General features: G+C 44.6%; 1 protein-coding gene and 1 long non-coding RNA gene across 2 annotated transcripts; one reads left to right on the forward strand and one right to left on the reverse strand.

Annotated features, from left to right (window-relative positions):
* On the forward strand, nucleotides 1-4,244 carry LOC144129530 (uncharacterized). Its single transcript, XM_077663682.1, has 4 exons — nucleotides 1-1,449; nucleotides 1,584-1,701; nucleotides 2,039-2,878; nucleotides 4,225-4,244. Exons 1-4 carry the CDS (start codon nucleotides 1,231-1,233, stop codon nucleotides 4,242-4,244), a joined length of 1,197 nt encoding a protein of 398 aa, XP_077519808.1. The 5' UTR covers nucleotides 1-1,230.
* A 10,094-nt stretch (nucleotides 4,245-14,338) lies between these two features.
* LOC144128003 (uncharacterized) lies at nucleotides 14,339-17,252 on the reverse strand. Its single transcript, XR_013313656.1, has 3 exons — nucleotides 17,102-17,252; nucleotides 16,761-16,935; nucleotides 14,339-15,128 (listed from the first exon to the last, which is right to left on the reverse strand). It is a non-coding gene; the product is annotated as an uncharacterized LOC144128003 (long non-coding RNA).
* Between the last annotated feature and the right edge of the window lie 3,445 nt (nucleotides 17,253-20,697).

Here is a 20,697-nt window from a genome sequence, read left to right on the forward strand (position 1 = left end):
TTCGAAGCTGAAGTCGATTTCGATTTTTTGTTAGCGCGCTCTCAGCTCATTGTGAGAACGATGAAGCGGCGGAAGCGTTACTTGGAATGCGGCGGTGACATAGAAGACATTCCAAAGACCACTAAACATTGAATGATGAATGGTCCGCGATGTGGACCTAAAGTTATAGGTGCGCCGAACACTGACTCACCATGTGGACCTCAACCTACAGGTGCACCAAACACTGACTCAGCACTGCAAACAACATGCGAAGTGTACAGTGAATTTCAAGAACCATCTGGTGCCTCCATGCCTCAGGTGGGAGATACGCAGAACACTAACATAGCATCACAAACAGCAGAGAGCCCGTTAGACATTCAGCTTCAAGAGGCAACAGGTGCTTCTGTGCCTCGGGTAATTGGTGCGCCGAACAACGCAGCACCGGAAACAGCAGGAAACCCGATCGACTATGACAGCCAAGAGTCGCCAGGCACCACCGTGCATCGACGTAGTACGTCGAACACTGACAAAGCACCGGAAACGGCAGTAAGCCCAGTCGACAGCCGGCTTCAAGAGTCACCAGGTGCCGCTGCCCCGCTCTTTGGGTCTCCTGCTACGCAAGGCTCTGTAACAGTGCACAGTGGCACTTCTGAAACAGGGTCTGTTCAGCCTGGTGACAATTCACAAGCACCTCCCGATGAAGAAACTGATACTTGCACAAAAGCTCTTTCGCCGCACGATTTACTGGCCCTGACGCTGAACTTTGCGATTGAGTTTGGGCTACCTTGGAAAGGTGTCGAGGCACTCCAAAATCTCATAGCGCACATCCTTGACAGACAGGATGTGCCAAAAACAAAGTACCTGTTCAAGAAATACGTTGGTGCAAGTGTTGAGGCTGCACATTTTCATTTTTATTGTGCAAACTGCATGACTACTGTACAGGAAACGTCTGGAAAACTAAATGAAAGGAACGGTGTCAATGGATGCTGTCCAGTATGTGGTAATTCCTACAGTGGCAAAAAAATATTGCAAGATGGTCACTTCTTTTTAACATTGCCTCTTGAATTGCAGTTAAACTCATTACTCGCTGACCAAGCTGTGTCAAACGCACGTCTAGGCCGGCTTGAAAACATTGATGAAGGAAGAAGCGAAGGAATGAGCGACCTTACTGATGGTTGCTTGTATTAAGAAGTTCGGACCAATCTTTCTCAACACGATCTCACTCTCACGCTCAGCGTGGATGGTGCACCGATGTTCAAGTCATCCAAATATTCAATATGGCCAATTCAAGTCATGATTAATGAACTACCTGCACACCTGCGCTCCAGAAATATTCTCATACCAGCTTTGTGGTACGGCCAGTCACATGCGGATATGACCCTCTTCATGCAAGCATTCGTCAAGCAGATGCATCAGCTTGAGCAAACTGGAATTGCCTGGAAAGCTGGGCTGCAAACCATGCACTCCAAGGTAATTTATTAGACGATTAATGTTTAACATTTTGTTGTTGTTCTTTGCCTGCAAGTGCATTAGGCATGCAAACGATATGGAGAAAAGATTTAGTGCTACTTTTCTAATTCGAGTTCTTCGTTTTATTACTGCAGGTTTACTGCCTCAGCTGTTGCGCCGATTCTCCGGCACGGGCACTCTTGCAAAACATGGTTCAGTTCAATGGCCGCTACGGCTGTGGTTGGTGCCTTCACCCAGGACAAACTATTGACGGTAGGCAAATTGTTCGTGTATCTGCGTTGATGTTTATTTCATTTTTGTGCTATATGAATGGTTGTTTTGCGTGTAAATTGTGAGTTGTAGTTATACACCTGTCATAATCTGATTCCTTGAACTTCATTGATTGCTTATGGTCTTCAGTTTCAATGCATATTTGTCATTCTTTAAGGAAGGGTTACAAGTTTAATGTTGAAAAAGTTACAAATGCTGGAATAGACAATTGTGACAACTAAATTTCCTCCATTTCAATATAGCTTTATGCTAAATGATTGTCGCAGTATGGGTGTGTATACTACATCCTCTCTCTACCTTTCACTTCTTGTACGCACAGGAACCATAAAGTACCCGGTTGGCACCACTGTGCAAGAAAGGACTGACTCTGCGACCAGAGTGCAAATGGCTGATGCTGCAGCACTGAAAACAGTCATTGCTGGAGTGAAGGGGCCATCCCCCTTTATGAACTTAAAGCACTGTGATGTAATTTGGGGACTTACCCCAGATTACATGCATTGCGTATTGCTTGGAGTGACACGGCAGCTTACTGAGCTCTGGCTAACTGAGGTGCATGAACCATACTATATTGGTTCACCCCAAATTTTTCAGCTTTTAGATGCCCGCCTCTTAATACTGAAGCCACCACAGTGTATCAGACGAGTTCAGCGTACGTTGTCAGTGAGAAAATTTTGGAAGGCCACAGAGTGGCAGCAATGGCTGTTGTACTTCGCATTGCCATGTCTTGAAGGCATTTTGCCCTCACGGTACTTAAAGCATTTTGCTCTTCTTGTTCAAGGCATCTATCTCTTGCTGAAAGACACAGTGACTGTGCCAAATGTGACTGAGAGCACTCATTGCCTTGTGAAATTTGTTGTGGACACGCAGTTTCTTTATAGCAAGAGACAGATGACATTTAACGTGCATCAGATTATGCACTTGCCAAAGAGTGCGATGCTTCAGGGGCCATTATGGGCGCATTCTTGCTTTGCTTTTGAGGCAAACATGGGCCGTTTAAAAGAGCTGGTGACATCAGCCAAAGGTGTTCCACTGCAAATTGTGGAACGCTTACTGATGATCAGCAACAGTAAAAGCCTGATGGCATTGGCCTCTGCTCAGACTTTGAGCTTTTTGTCAAAAGCTCCAAAGTTGTCTAGCAGGAATGCAGTGCTGCTCCAGGGTAAGCCACGAGAAGTATGTGAACCAGTACTGACGTTTGTCAAATCTAACATGGGCAGCATTGTGAATGGGCCAATTTTAGAAAATTGCAGAACTTTAGTGTCTGGCCATATATTTCATAGTAAACAGCACTGCAGGCCAAACGAAGCAGACTCAACAGCTCTGATGGCGTCAACAGGATCGGCCATCAAAATCGAGAACATAGTGTCTTTTATAGACACCGCAAATAAGATGAGGGTTTTTGCAGTTGCCAAAAAGTATTCTACCTCGCCAGCGCTCATGACCACTCACATTGTAGAAGCACAGCTTCACCTTCACAGAGTACTTGTTGAAATTACTCCAGATGTTGCTCCTTGTATCCTTATGGATCTAGGTGACAAAGTGTACTTTGCAAAAGTAGTGTGAAAAGTTTTTTTCAGTAACTTGCTAGTGACGTTGAAGTGACACATGTTGGTCCCCCTCAGGCGCAGATTATTTTCTCAAGGAATGAAAATGGTGAAGCATTGAGGTTTCACTTTGAAGCTTGCCAGGATTACCCAGAAAAAAAAATTGGGTCCCTGTTGGCTTATAATGCAGTTCTTGTCGGTGCCTAAAATCTCCACATTGTGACTCGACACTGATTTGACAGTCTCACTTAAGCTGCTTTTGAATCTGTCCTGTCATGGCCTAATATGTAGAGAAAGCAGTGCATTTGAAGTACTTAAAATACTAATTGTTCAAAATGAGTGAAACAAATGTTGCATTGACCAGAGGCGTGCAACACCAGCCATAAAATACAGAAGCATTTATCTTTAAAACAATGTATTGTGATTGTTTCGCATGCTTTACTTGAAATTATGTAAAGGATTTTGCAGACTTCAGCACTTGCAAGACGTCGGCCCATTGCATGCATGTTTTATACAGAATTTTGACAGCATTTAGTATGCATGTACAAATGTGAATGTAGCGCCTCAAGGAGATACGCATGTATTGATTGGTGAATGTTGCACAGCATTTTTTCATATCGCCATCAGCTTGATGATATCCACTACTGTTGATGGGTCTCTATGATATCTCATTTAATTCCTATGCTGTGCCAGCCACATTGCCGCAGGAAATTTTCAATCTCATATGCCCACCGGACCATTTGCCGTCCTTTGCCATGTTTGCCATATTTTGGAATCCGCCTTGCTTCTGTGAGGGACCATTATTTAGCTTCCGTTTGAATTGCACATCTTGCCCATGTTCGTTTCTTTATTTTATCTAAGGTATCATCAACTTCTGTTCCTTACAAACTCCAGTCTCTTAACAATATAGCTGTAGTTTTTCTCTTGATGGCTCATTGTGGTGTTCTCAATTTTCATTCAGGTCTTTTCATGACCCTCTAACTTTGTAGTGAAAAGCAACATTCATGAAATTTTGTCTTTTCTATCATTTTTTTCTCATGTAATTTTGGCTACTCTAATGTTGGTTACTGTTAATTTCGAAACTAAGACTTGCCTTAGGGATTACCGTATTTACTCGCATATAACCCGCACCAAAAATTGAAAAAATGTGTTTAAAAAGTGGGGGTGCGGGTAATACGCGAATATTCCTGCACTGTGTTGCAGTGCATATTAATATTGCACCATTCTTTTGACCACCGAAGGCCAGTATGGACTGGAAGAAGACCATGTGGAAGCGGAGACCACGGAGCACATCGTTTTGCGGTGCAGAACACTTCGCCCGGACATTGCCGAAGACGCGGCAATAGATATAAAGGGTGCCCTGGGATTTGCAGGGGAGGATGGACGGGTGGATGAGAGAAGGGTAATGGTGACAAAGAGTAGGTTGGAAGATTGGTGGAAAAGGGCTAGGGACGAGTGAGTCTATAAAAGAGGGACAAATTACAGTTCACAATACGAACAAAATTAAGGGAAAAAAAAGGGGGGGGGGATCTTAGGCTAGGGGGCGCAAGCCACCGCCCGTTACAAAGGGCTAAGCCACTATCATCCATCCAGCCACGGAGGAAGGAAACCATACGAGAGGCCCTCGCTATCCAAGCCGCATGACAAAAAACGTGCAGGAAGTCACGTGGTTTTGCAAGGCCTACTGGGATTTGTTGGCCGATGGCGCAGCCAATAGCAGCGTTGGGCGCAGCGGCGTCGTCTGCTTCACGCATCACCCATGTCGGCAGACCGGTCGAGTAGAGTTGGAAATTCGCATTTTTATTCAATCGTTGTGGTCCGCGGGAGGCACAAAGTTCCAGAGGCCTGTAGTTGGTGCTGGTCTTCATTGCTGTGCGCTTAGTTCATTCAGGATGCCGTCTTGACGAAAGCGGTTGTTTTGGAAGCCCGCGACAGCTTTCTCTGAAAAGGATTAGCTTGGCGGTATTCTCTTTCGGCTTTGTGCGGTTGCATCCCTCAACGCTGCTAGCCTTGTTCCAAGCAGAAATTGACAGTGCCGACGGCTCATAAAGCGATAGACGACGGTGACACGCTGGTTTATGGTTACAGCAGCGCGGGAAGAAAAAGTGCGAGTCGGCGCTTAATTGTTTTGTGTGTGAATACGTGTTCTGCGTGTTCCTTCATTTATGTGTATTTTTCCCGCGCTGTTTTAACCACAAATAAATACAAACTCGTCCAGCCCGTGTCCTTGTAAGCATACCCGTTGCGTCTACATTCCCCTATGCATGACGGTCACAACTGGTGGCGACCGATATGCGTGGGCCGCGGTGTGCTCACCGAAGCGTGCAGTGCCAAGGAAGCCGCGCCGCATGCGATGGTATCCGTCAGCAAAGCGATACGCGAAGCAGTCTGAAGCGTACCATATGTTTACTGTACGCTGTGCGAGCGATATGTCAACTGCGTGCAAGTTTTCTCCAATATGGACCCAGTGGATCGACCGACCCGCGCTGCTGTCTCGATCAAGTGCTGTTGTGCGAGCGTAAGGACACATAGCCGGGTTTAGGAGGCGCAGTGTTAGGTTTAAAACATTTGCGCTTAAGGGTGGTGAAGTGTAAGGCCATGCCTCTGTAAGATTGAGTGTACCTCGCAACTTACCGTTTACCGAGATGCCGAGTTGACCCTCGCGACCACCTCGCCGAGTTGCACTTTCTTGCATTCAGCTGATTAAACGGATTAACGAAGTCGAAAATTTGTATTTTATTGGACAATCAAAATATGAGCTTTAAAAAGGTTTGATACAGCATAACACTTATTACAAAACATAGCTTGCTACCTGAAGCAAGCAAAATCTTTTAACAAAAGTGATAACACATGGAAGGAGAACACACATAAAAAGGATTCAACAAAAAAGACCAGAAGAAGAAATGCACAACTAAATTAGATCACTTTGCAACCATGAACCATTTGAACAGAGAGAGTAAAACATATATAGGAAGGCAGTAAATGGGGGCTTTGAGACAGAAAAATATTTGTGGACCGATCGTGCCAAATTTTGTGAAAGCTTTCATTTCTCGGTAGTTGTTTCTGCATCACAAAGTTGATAAAATTTAAGCGATGCAAATGCAAAGTAATTGGAGCACTGCATGGAAGTGACTTGAAAAATTGGTAACAGTTGTGGCAGCTAGTGGAAAAAGTGAATCATTTTCCTCCCTTCTGCTTCATGTATTCCTTTCTGTAATATATGTAAAGAAAGAGAGCACCCTGCTGGCACTGTTTCTATTGTTGCATTGTTGTATTTGACTCTTATCTGCCTAGCCTGAAACAGTATAGAAATAGCATAGTTTTCTGTCCAATTTTCTGTTCTGTTTGTTGTGTACTATGTGGTACTTGTGTGCACATGCTGTTTTATATTTGTCAAAACCACGAGCCAACCAACATAGTCTGCACATAAGTCGGGCATTTGAGCTGTGCACAACTAAGGCATGATGACAGCTAAAGAATGTTTAATATAATGTACAAATTGCGGCTGGTAGAATGATAAGGTTGTCCTCTGTATGCATGAATGTACCAAGTGCATGTGGAAAAGTGTTTTCATCATTTAAGAACATGAATTTGTTGCAAAACTTATATGCTAGTGCTTACTCTGTTGCTGCGTGCAGTGGGATGATCACCCCCTTTTGACACTATTACTTTGAAAGGCCAAAATGACCTTCAGTTGTGTTGAATATCTAGAACTAAAATTGTAAGTATGGTACACTAATTACTCTCTTGATTATTCTGGCTTCTATAGTATGAAAAACATGCACTCCATATTTTTTACAAAATACGAGATACTTCAGTCACCCTGTACCCTAAAGGACAGTAGTGCAGGCACGCTGTAAAGAAAGCTCTGGGAGACTGCTAACTGCAGCCCCTATTCTTGAACATCAGTGACCAATAGTACATGTCCATCTGTGAATCTACAGCATATAGATTCATGAACAAGAACTAGCATTTGTGCTCTGGACATGTACTGATTTTACTTAACTGACTTCTTTTTTAAAATGTGCGTATTGTTCATTTACGACAAAAGACGAAAATCTGATTTCAGGAAGCAGGTAATTTCTGGTTGATTCAGTAGCAATCAAGCTAAATCAAAACCCTGATTACTCCTGAAAAAACTGACAGTGACTGCCATCAAGCATGAGCATAAGTCGGTGGTGTACATGACACATTCACATTAAAAAGCTATTCTTTTCAATACTCAGTATGACAGGTTGTAATGTACTCTAAACTGTGAGCGGCCGTTTGAATAGAATTTTATTCTGACAAAGTCAGACATGAAAGTCTGTTACATGTAAGATTCTTATTCAGCTCATATTGCGGCAGCAAGCTGCAGTGTCAACATGAAGCATGGGACCCCTATGGGCTGGTTGCATTCATACTCTACGGTAAATTAAGACATGTGCTGACGAAAACCAAGTCTGATTTTTGAATTCTCACTGTCGCATCAGTCACTGCCCCTTGAATTGAGTTATTTTTTTAAACATCTGCCGGACCTGAGCAGTGTGCAGGCTCTCGGTTGCCTGCTTGCCAACATGAAACAAGTGCATGTTGATGTAATTTTCTGCAACACTTCTTACAAGGTGTATGTAATGATTGTCGAGTGGAGAGTTGTCGAACGTGTGCTCATGAAGTTCATTGAAGAGCTCTCTACCCTGGAATGCGTAAAGAACCTCGTGGAGATCAGTGAGTAGTGTTCTTGATGCCAATTTGTTCAGGCGCACTGCCGTCCTGATCACCGCCTCCGATTATTGACAGATCTTCAGTACACTTTCTGATGGGTATTTCAGCCCTCCTCTGCTTTTCCTCTTAATTAGTGAGTAAATGTTTCCTCGTTCTGTTGTGAGTAGTGCACTTGTGCAGTGCTCACAAGTCAGCTTTGCAGCCAATTTATGAGCTACATAACCTGCTATGTAAGCCACAATTTGGCCTCCACATTCACTGATGTAGCCTGGAGCTATGATGTAGTCATGGTCTGCAGCTGTTACCTGAGACTGCTGAAAAGCATCACTGTCTAGAAGTTGCCTCCTTGGTGCAGATATATTCAAGACCTGAGAAGAAATAACTGTTGCACTGCTGCATGACAATATGGAGATGCTGTCCAGGCTCAGACAGTTGCCTGTTGATACATCAGCCAGTCCACTTTGAACAATCACTTTTTTGAAGGCAGCATGAAACTGCTGTGCAGTAGGGTTGTCATTATGCCCGCCATGTACTCGAATCAGGCCAAAAAACAGTTCCAAATGGTCCTGGCAAATTTTGTGGGCCGGAATGTACTTCAGCACTCGTTTTTCAGTGACAAGGAAATGAAAAAGACTAATCAAGCTTTGCATGCAGATGATAAAACCTAAGAAACCTGTCTTTCGGTTTGTTTCAATCATTCGTCTTCCATTTGCAGACTCCTTCAAGGAAGAGAGGTAATGGGTTGTGGTTTTGAACATGCCTTCGAAAGCTTCGATGTTCTTTTCATTTATAGGTTTCTTCCGACCTTTCTGATATGGGCTAAAATTTAGGGCATCAAATGTCTCATTAATTTTCAACAAAAAATTCTCTGTTGCCTGTGTGCCAGAAAAACCTTCCAGGTCAAGTTCCCTGCACTCGGCTAGTGCTGTCGCAACAGAAGTGCTCATTACTTGGGCAGCAAGTCTAACTTTCATGGGCTGCCGCTGCCACTCAATACGAGCTCTGCGCAACTTGTTAGCCAAATGTAGGCCTTCTTTCTGCTGCACAGTATGCAGCCGCTCAATATGCTCCCATGACACTGTCCTTCCTTGGTGGTCAATAAAGTACCTCTTGTGTGCCAGTGCATTCCTCACAAGTTTTAGCATATGGCAGGGATCCAAAAAAGCTGCCACTGGTTCCTGGGTAGCTGGGTGTCGAAAGGTTGTTTTTAGGTCTCCCACATGTTGGAAATCACACCCAAGCTCTTGCAACATAGCCAGATTTGCGGGCGCCTCGTCACAAGTGAGTGAAGCAACCATAGCTCCAGCATCATGTGCCTTATGAAGGCACTGGGTGACAAGGTTAGCCCTCTGTGTTCCAATTAGGCCATCAACTAGGAAGTACCCAAGGGGCAACTTCCATCGCCCATTAATAGCCACAGCCATTATAACGAATGCAGCCTTTGCTTGTGGCAAAGAGTCGCTGTCAATGCCACTGCCAAAGTCAACAAACCCTTCAAAGTTGCGTTTGTTCCACTGGATGTTTTGCCGAATAGCCATTTCATCAACCATGAGGCTGCAAACTGTTCGGTGCCCCTTGCTTGCTGTTTCAGCACACTTCATTTTTAGTGCATTGAAAGCTTCTGTTGAAAGTCCTGCCTGGCCATCAAGTCTCATACCATTTTCGCAGAGTTCTGGGATGTGGGAGGCACGTGTCAAAAACTTTCCTGACATACTGATAGGCTCGTGGGGAATAGAAATTTAAAGTTAAGGCAAAAGTTCTCAGTTCAGGGGAGTACTGCTTTGGAGTGCCAATTCCACCATGCTTTCCGACTTGTCTTTCAAGTAGGTGCTTATTTACTTTACCCAGGCCATCTAAAACAGACACTTGCTCTGTCAGGTGGATATTCTCCGTAGTTAAAGCTGACAGAACAGATTTTAGTTCCGCATTTTTCTTTTGCAGTCTCTGCCTTGTTTGCTGCAGCCTTTTTATGCTTTTTCTTGACTGAGCATGCATTGCAGAAAACCATGCAGCCCTTGCTCTCAAGTAAGCTTTTTCGGGTGTGTCCTCCTATGAAGAGAGATAGAAAATGCAATGCATCATTAGAACAATGCACACCCAAGCCTTGCATACCACAGTTACAACAGTGTGCACATATAAAACACAAAGCACTCTGAATGTTCCATTAAAAGAAGAATGAAGGAGCTCAGTTAATCTTCTCGTCCTACTTTAATATCAAAGTGTTTCACCTCTGATGGAAATGCTCAGCATGCCATCACTCACAACGCACAGAAAATTCACTTGATCATTTTTTTCTCGCACATCGTGCCATAGCAACAGATTATTTGCCCTGTCACATATTTTACCAGCACCTCACCTCGCATCAAGCCGGTAATGCCTACAACGGTTTGTTATTTCAGTCAGGATCACTTTCTTATATGGGTTCCTCACACTTTCAGTAACAAAATTTGATTTCTCAGATGACTAATTTGCACCTGCTGTTTTTTTTCTTTGTGAATTTTCGTAAGAATATTTACTTGGCAATGATGTTTCTCGACTTGCACCTGAGTGCCGTACCTACGCTGCTTTTTTTTGTTTTTGAAACAATTTTGTTCCGCTTTGAGTCCCCCCCATCTCCCCCTATGTAATGCCCCTAGTGGACCCTTAGGGTACTTAAATAGATCAATAAATGAAGCTGTGACTCACCGATTCTCCTCTGGTAGATGGAGAGGTGTCCAAGAAGAAGATTCCATAATGTGCTCCTCAGCTTGATATGCAGGCCACTCACACACTTAAAAATTTATTCGTTTATTGATTCATCATTGCATACAATATAACATGCAGATCAGTTAGTAGATATTAGTAAAAATTGCCACGGCGAAATCAAGCTAAGTTCATTCACACAGTCTGGGTGCCTGCACATGCTGTGTTAAAGATTATGCTAATAATGCATGCTGTGGATGGGCCACTCACGCTATCAAATACGCTCTTGGCATATGCACAAGAATTTGACATTCATGGTGTTGAATTCTGCTTCAGAAATAGGCACATTTGACAGGTCCATTTACCATTGCTGGCCTCCTTCGTGGCGTCCTAACAGAGGCTGGGGCGGTTGGCAAAGTCGGAAGTTCCTGCATAAGATAAACTGCTTAGTAATGCAGCCCACCTTAGAATGCCTGTTGCCCTGTTCTCCGCCATGCATCAAGGCATAAGAAGGAAAGCAAGACATGAAGCTAATCACAAAATTACTCGGCATGCCCACTACTGGGCCATGCAACAGCTTCAGTGCATATGTACTCAATGCCTTTCGATGTCACTGCAAAAGAAAAACGCTCGCACATTGTTAAACTCATATCACCTAGCATGTTAAGGTAATGTTATATGTCTACACATTTTATTTTTATTATACACTCAAAGTGTTGCAGAAATAAAGCAGGGTTAATAGCACAACTGTGTAGAAGCGTGAATACATACAGCTTTAAAAATTATTGCATTAAATTTTGTGTCGTGCAATCTCCTTTTCTGAATGCCCACTGGAACTGACGTTAAAGAGGTTGGCATGTACCCATATAAGAATTATTTCATGAAAACTTATACAAGGAACAACTGAAAAAGAAGAAAACATGACTGTACAAATTTTTCATGTAGCACGCATGCCAGTTTGCACCGAATACTTTCTACATAGCTGTCAATGACGTTGTCCAAAATCAGTAAAACCAGTTTGGAATAACGTGAGAAAATTTTGTAGAAAAGATATCACTGACCTGGTGGAGTATGTCTTGCATAACCAAATTTTTCTTGATACTGACAGATTATTTGTAGTGGAACTCTGACGAGATGACTATATTGATTTGTGTAACGAACATAAGCAATGAAGGTACATGAAAGAATATTGTTGGTTTGGTCTGGTTTATGGGGGTTTAACGTCCCAAAGTGACTCAGGCTATGATGGACGCCGTAGTGAAGGGCTCCGGAGATTTCGGCCACCTGGGGTTCTTTAACATGCACTGACATCGCACAGTACACGGGCCTCTAGAATTTCGCCTCCATCGAAATTCGACCGCCGCGGCCGGGATCGAACCCGCGTCTTTCGGGCCGGCAGTCGAGCGCCGTAACCACTCAGCCACCGCGGCGGCTGAAAGAATATTGTGGCAGTTACTAATGTGCTTATGTGGTTCCACAAAAAGCTACCATCCTATATGAAGGATCTTTGCAGAACCTACTGCCCTCTGCTACTGTCTCCGGTAAGCACGGGGCCTGACAAACAACTGCAGGTTCTACTGCACTTTACATTGCAGAATTGCAACGACATCCTACCTCATGCAGTGAATAAACCTGGATGGAAACCACACAGGACGATATGAAACTTACTGGTGTAAGTTGAAAGGCTTGAGATGGCCCTGGCTGAATGTCCAGCATTGTGGCCACATCCATAGATGCCTGTAAAAAAATTTTGTTCAGGAGAAATGTGTGTGTATCGAGACATAACAAGCGTTCAGTTTTAAACACCTAGTGAAAAGTGGAGAAGCATCACACTACTAGACCGTTTTGAGTTATGTCTGAAGGAATAAAGATATGAATGGTGTGCTGAGGTGGCTTGGTCAAAACTTCCTCTGAGCCTGCGCCAGGAAGCTTTCTTTTACATAAAAATTCACCCGTTTCGTGACTCGTGCTGCGAGATAAACTCAGACACTGTCAATCTTCTAGCAGTTGCTGTCACAAAATGGTATATCGTAACATACCTGTTGTGATGGGCCTGGTAAAGTTTCCTGGCTTTCGGTGACATCCATAGGTGCCTGTGAAAAAAAATTTTATTCTTGAGAAATATGCTTCTACCAAAGCATAAGATGTATTCAGTTCTAAGCAACTTCTGAAAAATAGAAAAGCATCACACTGCTAGGCTGTGTTTTCAGTTCTGTCAAAAAAATTATAAAAAATGACTAATGTGTTGAGGCGATTCAGAGAAAACTTCCTCTGAGCCAGTGCCAGGATGCATTCTGTTACAGAAATCTGTTTTTGGTCGCTCGTGCTGCGACATAAACGCAGACACTGTTGTTCTTCGAATTGATGCAGTCACAAAATGGCATATTGTAAAATACCTGTTGTGATGGGCCTGCCAAAGTCTCCTGGCTTTCAGCGACATCCATCGGTGCCTGTAAAAAAAAAAATTATTCTGGAGGAATGTCACCATCGTCATCATCAGCCTGACTACGCCCACTGAAGGGTGAAGGCCTCTCCCATGTCTCCAATTAACCCTGTTTTTTGCCAGCTGTGGCCACCGCATTCCCGCAATCTCCTTAATCTCACCCGCCCACCTAACTTCCTGCCGCCCCCTGCTACGCTTGCCTTCTCTTGGAATCCACTCTGTTACCCTTAAGGACCAGCGGTTATCTTGCCTTTGCATTACGTGCCCTGCCCAAGCCCACTTCTTCCTCTTGATTTCAACTCGGATGTCATTAACCCACGTTTGTTCCCTCATCCACTCTGCCTACTTCTGGTTTCTTAACGTTACACGTCATTTTCCTATCCATAGCTCACTGTGTTGCCCTTAACTTAAGCTGAACCCTCTTTATTAGCCTCCACATTTCTGCCCCATAGATGAGTACCGGTAAGATACAGCTGTCGTAGACTTTTCTCTTGAGGGATAATGGTAAACTGCCATTCATGATCTGGGAGAACCTGCCATATGTGCTCCACCCATTCTTATTCTTATAGTTATTTCCCTTTCATGATCTGTATTAGCGGTCACTACCTGCCCTAAGTAGGCATATTCTCTTACTACTTCCAGCACCTCGCTACCAATTGCGAACTGCTGTTTCTACTTTGGTTTTCTGCATATTATTTTTTAGCCCCACCATTCTGCTCTGCCTGTCTAACTCATTGATCATGCTTTGCAGTTCTTGTCCTGAGTGGCTTAGCAAGGCAATGTCATCAGCGAATCGCAAATTACTCAGGTATTCTCCATTAACTCTTATCCCCAAATGTTCCCATTTCAGGCCGCGGAATACCTCCTGTAAACAGGCAGTGAATAGCATTGGCGAGATCGTGTCCCCCTGCCTGACACCCTTCCTTATTGGAATTTTATTGCTGACTATATGGAGGACTATGGTAGGCGTGCAATCGTTATAAATATCTTCCAATATTTTCACATAACACTCTTCCACACGCTGATTCTGCAGTGCCTGCATGACAGTTGAGCTTACCACTGAGTTAAATGCTTTCTCGTAATCAGTGAAGGCCATATATAGGGGTCGGTTATAATCTGTGCATTCCTCTATCACTCACTGATAGCGTGAACATGATCTATTGTTGAGTATCTTTTACGAAAGCCTGCCTAATTATTTGGTTGATTAAAGCCTAAGGTTGTCCTGACTATTAGCGATTACCTTAGCAAATACTTAGTAGACATTGACCAGTAAGCTGATCGGTCTGTAATTCTTCAAGTCCTTGATGTCTCCTTTATAAAGATAATGTTAGCATTCTTCCAAGCTCCTGGTACTCTCGAGGTCACAAGGCATTGCATATATAGGATGGCTAGTTCTACTAGCACAATCTCCCCTCCCTCCTTCAACAAATCTGCTGTTACCTGATCCTCACCAGCTGCTTTCCCGCTTTTCATTCCTACTAAGGCTTCCGTTACTTCCTCTTCTCTTACTGCTACGGGATGTCCCATTGCTGTGCGCTGCGGCTTCTCTCATTAACGTTCTGATTGCATTGGCTACTGCATAGATTTGTGTCTCTTTGGCTATTTGATATCTTATCCATATTGCTAATGATATTGCCCTCTTTGTCTGTTAACGCATACATCATGTACCAAGCATACAAGGTGTTCAGCTTTAAGCAGCTAGTGAAAGATGGAGGTGGAGCATCACACTTTAAGACTGTTTTGAGTGCTGTCTGAAGGGTTAAGAAATATGATGACTAGTGTGTCATGGGATTCGGATAAATCTTCTGGTGAGCCCGTGCCAGGAAGCAGTGTTCGTAGCTCCTACTCCAACATATACACAGCCACTGTGATGCTTTGAATAGCTGTAGTAGTCACAAAACAGCGCTGTTTGAAAATACCTGTTGCAGTGGAGACGCTGGAGATGTGTGACTTTGTGTTAGTGCTTGCTGGGCGCCATGCTGAGCAGTGGCAGCAACAGCTGTGCCATCGCCTGGCTGCTGTGAAAGGGGTTCCTGCTGTAAATGAATAATGAGGTGCATCACATGCTCGCAGTGGAACGCCAGTCTTAGCTAAAAAGATGCATGTAATTCAACAGACAGATGTACCAATCTGAGACTGTCAATATGGAACACAGCCAGTGGGCGAGAGTGCACCCATTTCTTAAGAAAGCAACAGCAGAGAAATGCATTGTTAGTACAGCAGGTCTACCATATTTTTGAGAAGGGAGAGTGGGGTGTCTCTCCTCAGGCTCACCCAGCTATACCCCATGAAGTGTGTATGGTATGTGTATGAGGAATTATATATGCAGAACTGCCGTATCTGTGTAATAAGGGAGCTAATTATACTCATTGGCATCCACCCAAGCGCAGCTATGCGGCTAAAGGAAAGCTATAAATTGTTTCCACAGAAACTTCGCAAAAGAAAACGGGATTCCCCTAAACATTTGGCCAAGCTTTCTGCCTGTGTTTTGTCTTTTTTCTTTGTCTCATGCTTCCCTTTTTCCTTATGTGTATGACATTTACCGTATTTACTCGCGTAATTTGCGCCCGCACATAGATTGTGCACCCCAAAAAGTTTCAAACTTTTAACCCGATAAAAAAAAAAACTACTCGCACATTTTGCGCACTATGCTGAGCCAGACCACCAGCATGTAAGCGGGTGCGAACTGTGCCGTTTACCCGGCTTGCTCGCACTGGCGGTCGCTGTCCCGGATGAACAGTTGCGCGCGCGCCCGAATCCAAAACTCTACCGTACCGTTTGCTATACGGTTTGCCGCTAGTCAGTCGGGCCACACGCAAGGGCCCCGTTTTATTGCCCGTTATCTCCTCCCACGGCTGACTTCGCGATTGAATCTGCGCGTTTATTGCTTTGAGCTAAGCACGTGCTGTCATGTCATGCCACCCCGCGGGGAGCTATAGCGTGGGGAAGGGGGGGGGGACGTGTCAACCTTGTTGCCATGGGGCGAGGGGTGCCAACCTTTTTTTTAGGACGTGTTCGGATAACTCGCTTGCGCGTAAATTGCGCACCCTCTTTTTGGAGCCCTAATTAAAGAAAAAACGTGCGCAAATCACGCGAGCAAATACGTACGGTGCTCTAATTGCCTTATGGAACTTCTTTGTGATCTCCTTTGTAAACGAACTATAGTTTTAAAGAATTACAGTGCTCTCTCAGTGACACTTCCCAGGTGCTATGGCCGAGATGACAACAAAAAATGCACCGCCTACTGCTAGGCGCAAACATTTGCACACTACAAGTAATAATTAAATAGAAATGATGCCCCAAAGAAAACTGTGGTGTGCTCGATGCTCTTTTTTTTATTTTCTTCTAATGATGGAGTCGTAAGCTAATAAATGAATAAATTATCATGTACAGTAAGCAGAATTGCACCAGAGCCATATATAAACCGCAGCCAGTTTAGGAGTATAATGACACAATTACTTTTTATCAGTGCGGGAGTACTGTAGCCGCGCTACTCGATCATAACGTCTAGCTAAAGCCATTTATTCACAAATCGTTCTATTTCTTGCATGAACACCTAAAACATCATATTGAACGCATGCTTATGCAGTCAAGTTATAATAAAGCACCTTCTCAATAAGAGCATTTCTTTCCAATCTCTTGAGAATGTATAGAAGGTGGTTCCTCACCTGAAGGGGGACGGCATCCGCACGTATATGAACTACGAGCGGCGACATCCGATCGAAGTGCTCGGGCAGGAAATGTTTTGAACATACGCAGGCCCATTTTGCTGGCTCCCAGTCTCTTTGGCCTGGTCTAACGGCCTCAGTCCACTGCCTCCTTCGCTCTGGATCTTTCGGAAACCTGTCTGAAAACAATACTATTCACTGCACTCGGACAAAGAGCCACCAATAAGGCCGGGGCGGTACGAATACCACGTTCACGCCGTGTCGTGCGTTATGTTCTGCGAGCATGCATTTTACTCATTACGCAGTCAATTAAATACGAAAACAAAATGCAGTATACTTACGTGTGGAAAGTGACGCCCGGTTCTTGTCCTGGCGTGCGCGGCCGACACCCAGGAACGCAGCAGCTGGGCATCGCAGCGTCTTTGTTGTCAATGGGAGCAGAAGTCTCACTTTCCGCCGTGTCTGACAGCTGCCGACAGCCTGGCGCGGCGCGAAATCGTCTGCTCGCGCCGCTCGCATTGATCTTCGCGGCGCTCGCATGCCATTGGCTGAGAAAACGGCCAAGTGTCAGGGCGGAGCCCTCGCTTCCGGTAGAGTGTACTAGAAAGATCTGAGTGAGACGAACAAGGCGTTCAAAGCGAGGCGCTGGCTGTCGAGAGAATAGAGGGCGCTGTGATCGAAGTGGATTGGCTGGGCGCGCCGGCAGACGCGGCGCAAGCTGTGCGCTGCGGCCCCTTCTGCGGCGTCTTGTCTGTACGGGTTGATTCTTTTTATTCAAACAGGGGTCATTGGTGCAGTACGGCACAAGATAGGCCCCGAGGTGTTTCGGAACGCTTGTAGTCGCTTGACCGTCCCCTCCGTGTGCGCGTCAGGCGAGTTGCAACTGCCGCGCACTCCACAAGTTCGCGTGTATGTCTGGCCTCGCAGCTTACACGGAATCTACCATAACTTTTGTTCTTCGAATACTGATGAAATATCCGTCGTCATGCAAAGGTAATAAAAAAAAGTCCTTAACCAGACGATGTGTATTAGGCAGTGGAATCGCGAAAGCATGCTGTCAGCGCGAGAACGAAATAGATTTACGCGGAATGCATGGACGCGCACAAAAATAAAGCGCAGCAATGCGTTTGGGCGCGATTCCAAATGAAAGTCTGGAATCGCAGAGTCGAGAAATGTTACAAAGTCGAAGCGCTCAAGGGCCCCCGCGTACGCAAATCACAACAGCTGAGTGCAAGACTGGGATTCGAACACCACTCAGCGCTCAGTTTACTTCTCTCTGAACCTTTTCGTTGTGAGCAGGCAGGCTATCACTGACCAAAGTTCTGTTGTACAAGCAAAATATTTTCTTGGTGTTGCACAAGGATGAATACATTTTTGGTTATGGCAATAAAAGGCCGTGAAACATGCCAATAATTGGACAGGAATGATGTATATTATAAACCACTGATGGCAAGTGCAACTCAAATGCAAAATACGTCAACATTTGTGTCGCGAAAGCAACCAGCAGTACTGCTTGTCAGTGTCACAGACACCTGCGCACTTTTAGGTGCTTCATCATTTGATTTGTTTAGGCCCTTAATCAGGAAGTGGAGCCGTGTTACAATATAAAACTTCACAACCTTGCACTTTACTTCGCCTTCATGGACTGTGCATCCAATTGTTTTTGTTCTGGTCCTGAGCAGTCACAGCACATCCAGAATGCTGTCAGCATGTAATTGATTCATGCTGAAGCAGCCCGTAAAGGCACTCTCTAAGTAGTTAATGAACTCAAAAAGCTCTTTAGATGGATACAGCAGTCCACCTGTGTCAGCGAAGCTGGTAAAACCAGAGTGCAGGTCTGACCTCCCCTCTGCATTGCTCACAAGCAAGACAGTGCGACATGCATCACATCCAGTTTTTTTCACAAATTTCCTGGCGACATATCCTGCCATGTGGTAGATAAGGCGCGAGTCACTTCTTTTTTGAACTAGACTTTTGTGCTCACTGGGAACACCGTTGCCTTTCTGGTTGGCAGCATCCTCTAGGGAATCAAGGTCCCCCCTTGAAATATAGCTGTCAATTGTGTCTTCCAAGGTTGTGGAATTTGACAGGTCTGTGTTTCCTGTGTCAAGTAGCGCTGTGAGGACTAGTGGCTCAACACTGGCACCATCAACAGGTCTGGCCAGGCTGTAAAAGCTGAGGCAGTTAACAGTTATCAAGAACTGCTCAGGTGTAGGATGGTCATTACACCCTGATGACTGCCATACAACCCCGAACAAGTTTTCAACTGGATCCTGGCTTAACTTGGCCGTCATTAAGTACTTAAATCCAACTTCTTTGGTTAAATACTCCAAAAGTCGCAACACTCCAGACAATGTCACTCTAAAGCCGACAGCCGTTGTCTTGCTGATGAAGCCAACCCCGTTGACGGTGCACTCCTCCCACTTAGTGATGTATTCCAGGAAAGCCGACAACGCAGCAGCACCTCTTGAGTTTGGCCAGAGAGCTTCAGACTTGTAGCGCGATGTCATTGTTTTGATCAGTTCGTTGATCATTCTGAAAAAAATAAAGATCTGCTGTCACTACAGGTTAGAGCAATACTATTTTCACAACTGAAGACAACTTTTTGTCGCACATGCTGCCTTATCACATGCACAGATTGAGAGTACAAAACACGTTACCTGAAGAATTTTTCCGTAGCATCTATGGCTCCTTTTCCATAACTTGATTCAAGTCTGTCCTTATAATGATGCAAGCCACGCAACACGCGGTCACCGAAGAGCTGGAACGCGAGGGTGACCCGCATTTTTTCAAAATTGTTTGGGTCCAGATGGCTTAAAGTCAGCCCTGGCATCGCCTTCAGCGTCACATTATCTTTGTCATAGTTGAACGCTTCTTTAACAAAATATGTTGAAACCTGCATCATAAAAAAGAAGCACATTGTTAGTCACTTTGCAGGATAACTATGCTGGAACACTCAAAACAGATAAAATCTTACTCGTCCGTCTGGTGTATTAAAGCCACCTTTCAGCAGTGAGTTTCGAAGGCATTTCAGTAGATGCGGGAAGTCTGAAAGAAATACAGGTTCCTTTTTGCGTCAACAGGATGTTTCACTCCGCACGTAATCTTGCTGGCAGATGCCTTAATGCCCATTAGTGTCCACATTTTCCGATTCCATGAGGCACCGTCACAGGTCACGAAATCTACAAAGAGTCCCGCTTGCTCAGCCAAAATCACGGCTTCAATAAGTATTTTGCATAGCAGGTTTCCCTTGACATTTCCATTCGCTGCAAATGTTCCTATTATCTGCGAAAACAGCCCAGTGAACGGGACAAACATGACAACCATTCCATGGTCGCATGGAAGCCCTGCATCTTCGGGAGGTGTGAATGGGCCGAGATCAACAAATCCACGCAACTTTGCACACTTTTCCATTGATAGGTGCTCTGACAACTTCATTTCATCAATCAGAAGGCCCCCATGACGACTGAAGCGGTCCATTTTGCTTGTTTTTTGTTTGAGGATTTCCATCACCTTCTTGTTGAATCCAAAGCCACTTTTGTATGCTGCAGTGTACTTCTTCAAAGTGGTGTTACTTGGAAGTACAAGAATGTTGTGCTTCCTGATGTGCCTATAGAGTTTCGGGCTCCTCATTTTCATTAAAATGCACTCAAGCACCCATTCTTTAGTAAAGTTCATGCCCCTTGTACTCTTTCTTTTGCAGGCATCAAAGCAGTGCCGCACGCTTTCCTGTTGTTTATTGGACAACATAGCAATGCTTTCCGCCAAAGTCTCTTCTTTTATTGCAGAATTTCGTGCCTTCATGCTCTCGATTTGTCCCTTCAGGCTTATTAGTCTCTTGGACAGGCGCCTGTGCTTCTGCAACATAGACCTGAGCTTTTGGCCCACTGTCGTGATTTGCTTGTGACGACGGTTTCTGAGCCGAGACATCCGTGTC

The sequence above is a fragment of the Amblyomma americanum genome, chromosome 4, assembly GCF_052857255.1.
Source record: "Amblyomma americanum isolate KBUSLIRL-KWMA chromosome 4, ASM5285725v1, whole genome shotgun sequence".
Classification (NCBI taxonomy): domain Eukaryota; kingdom Metazoa; phylum Arthropoda; class Arachnida; order Ixodida; family Ixodidae; genus Amblyomma; species Amblyomma americanum.

Coding starts and splice junctions, on each gene's coding strand:
- LOC144129530 (XM_077663682.1), top strand. CDS start 1,231: ATGTTCAAGTCATCCAAATATTCAATATGGCCAATTCAAGTCATGATT. Junction 1,702..2,038: donor CCCAGGACAAACTATTGACG/GTAGGCAAATTG, acceptor TTGTACGCACAG/GAACCATAAAGTACCCGGTT. Junction 2,879..4,224: donor GAATGCAGTGCTGCTCCAGG/GTAAGCCACGAG, acceptor ATTTTCATTCAG/GTCTTTTCATGACCCTCTAA.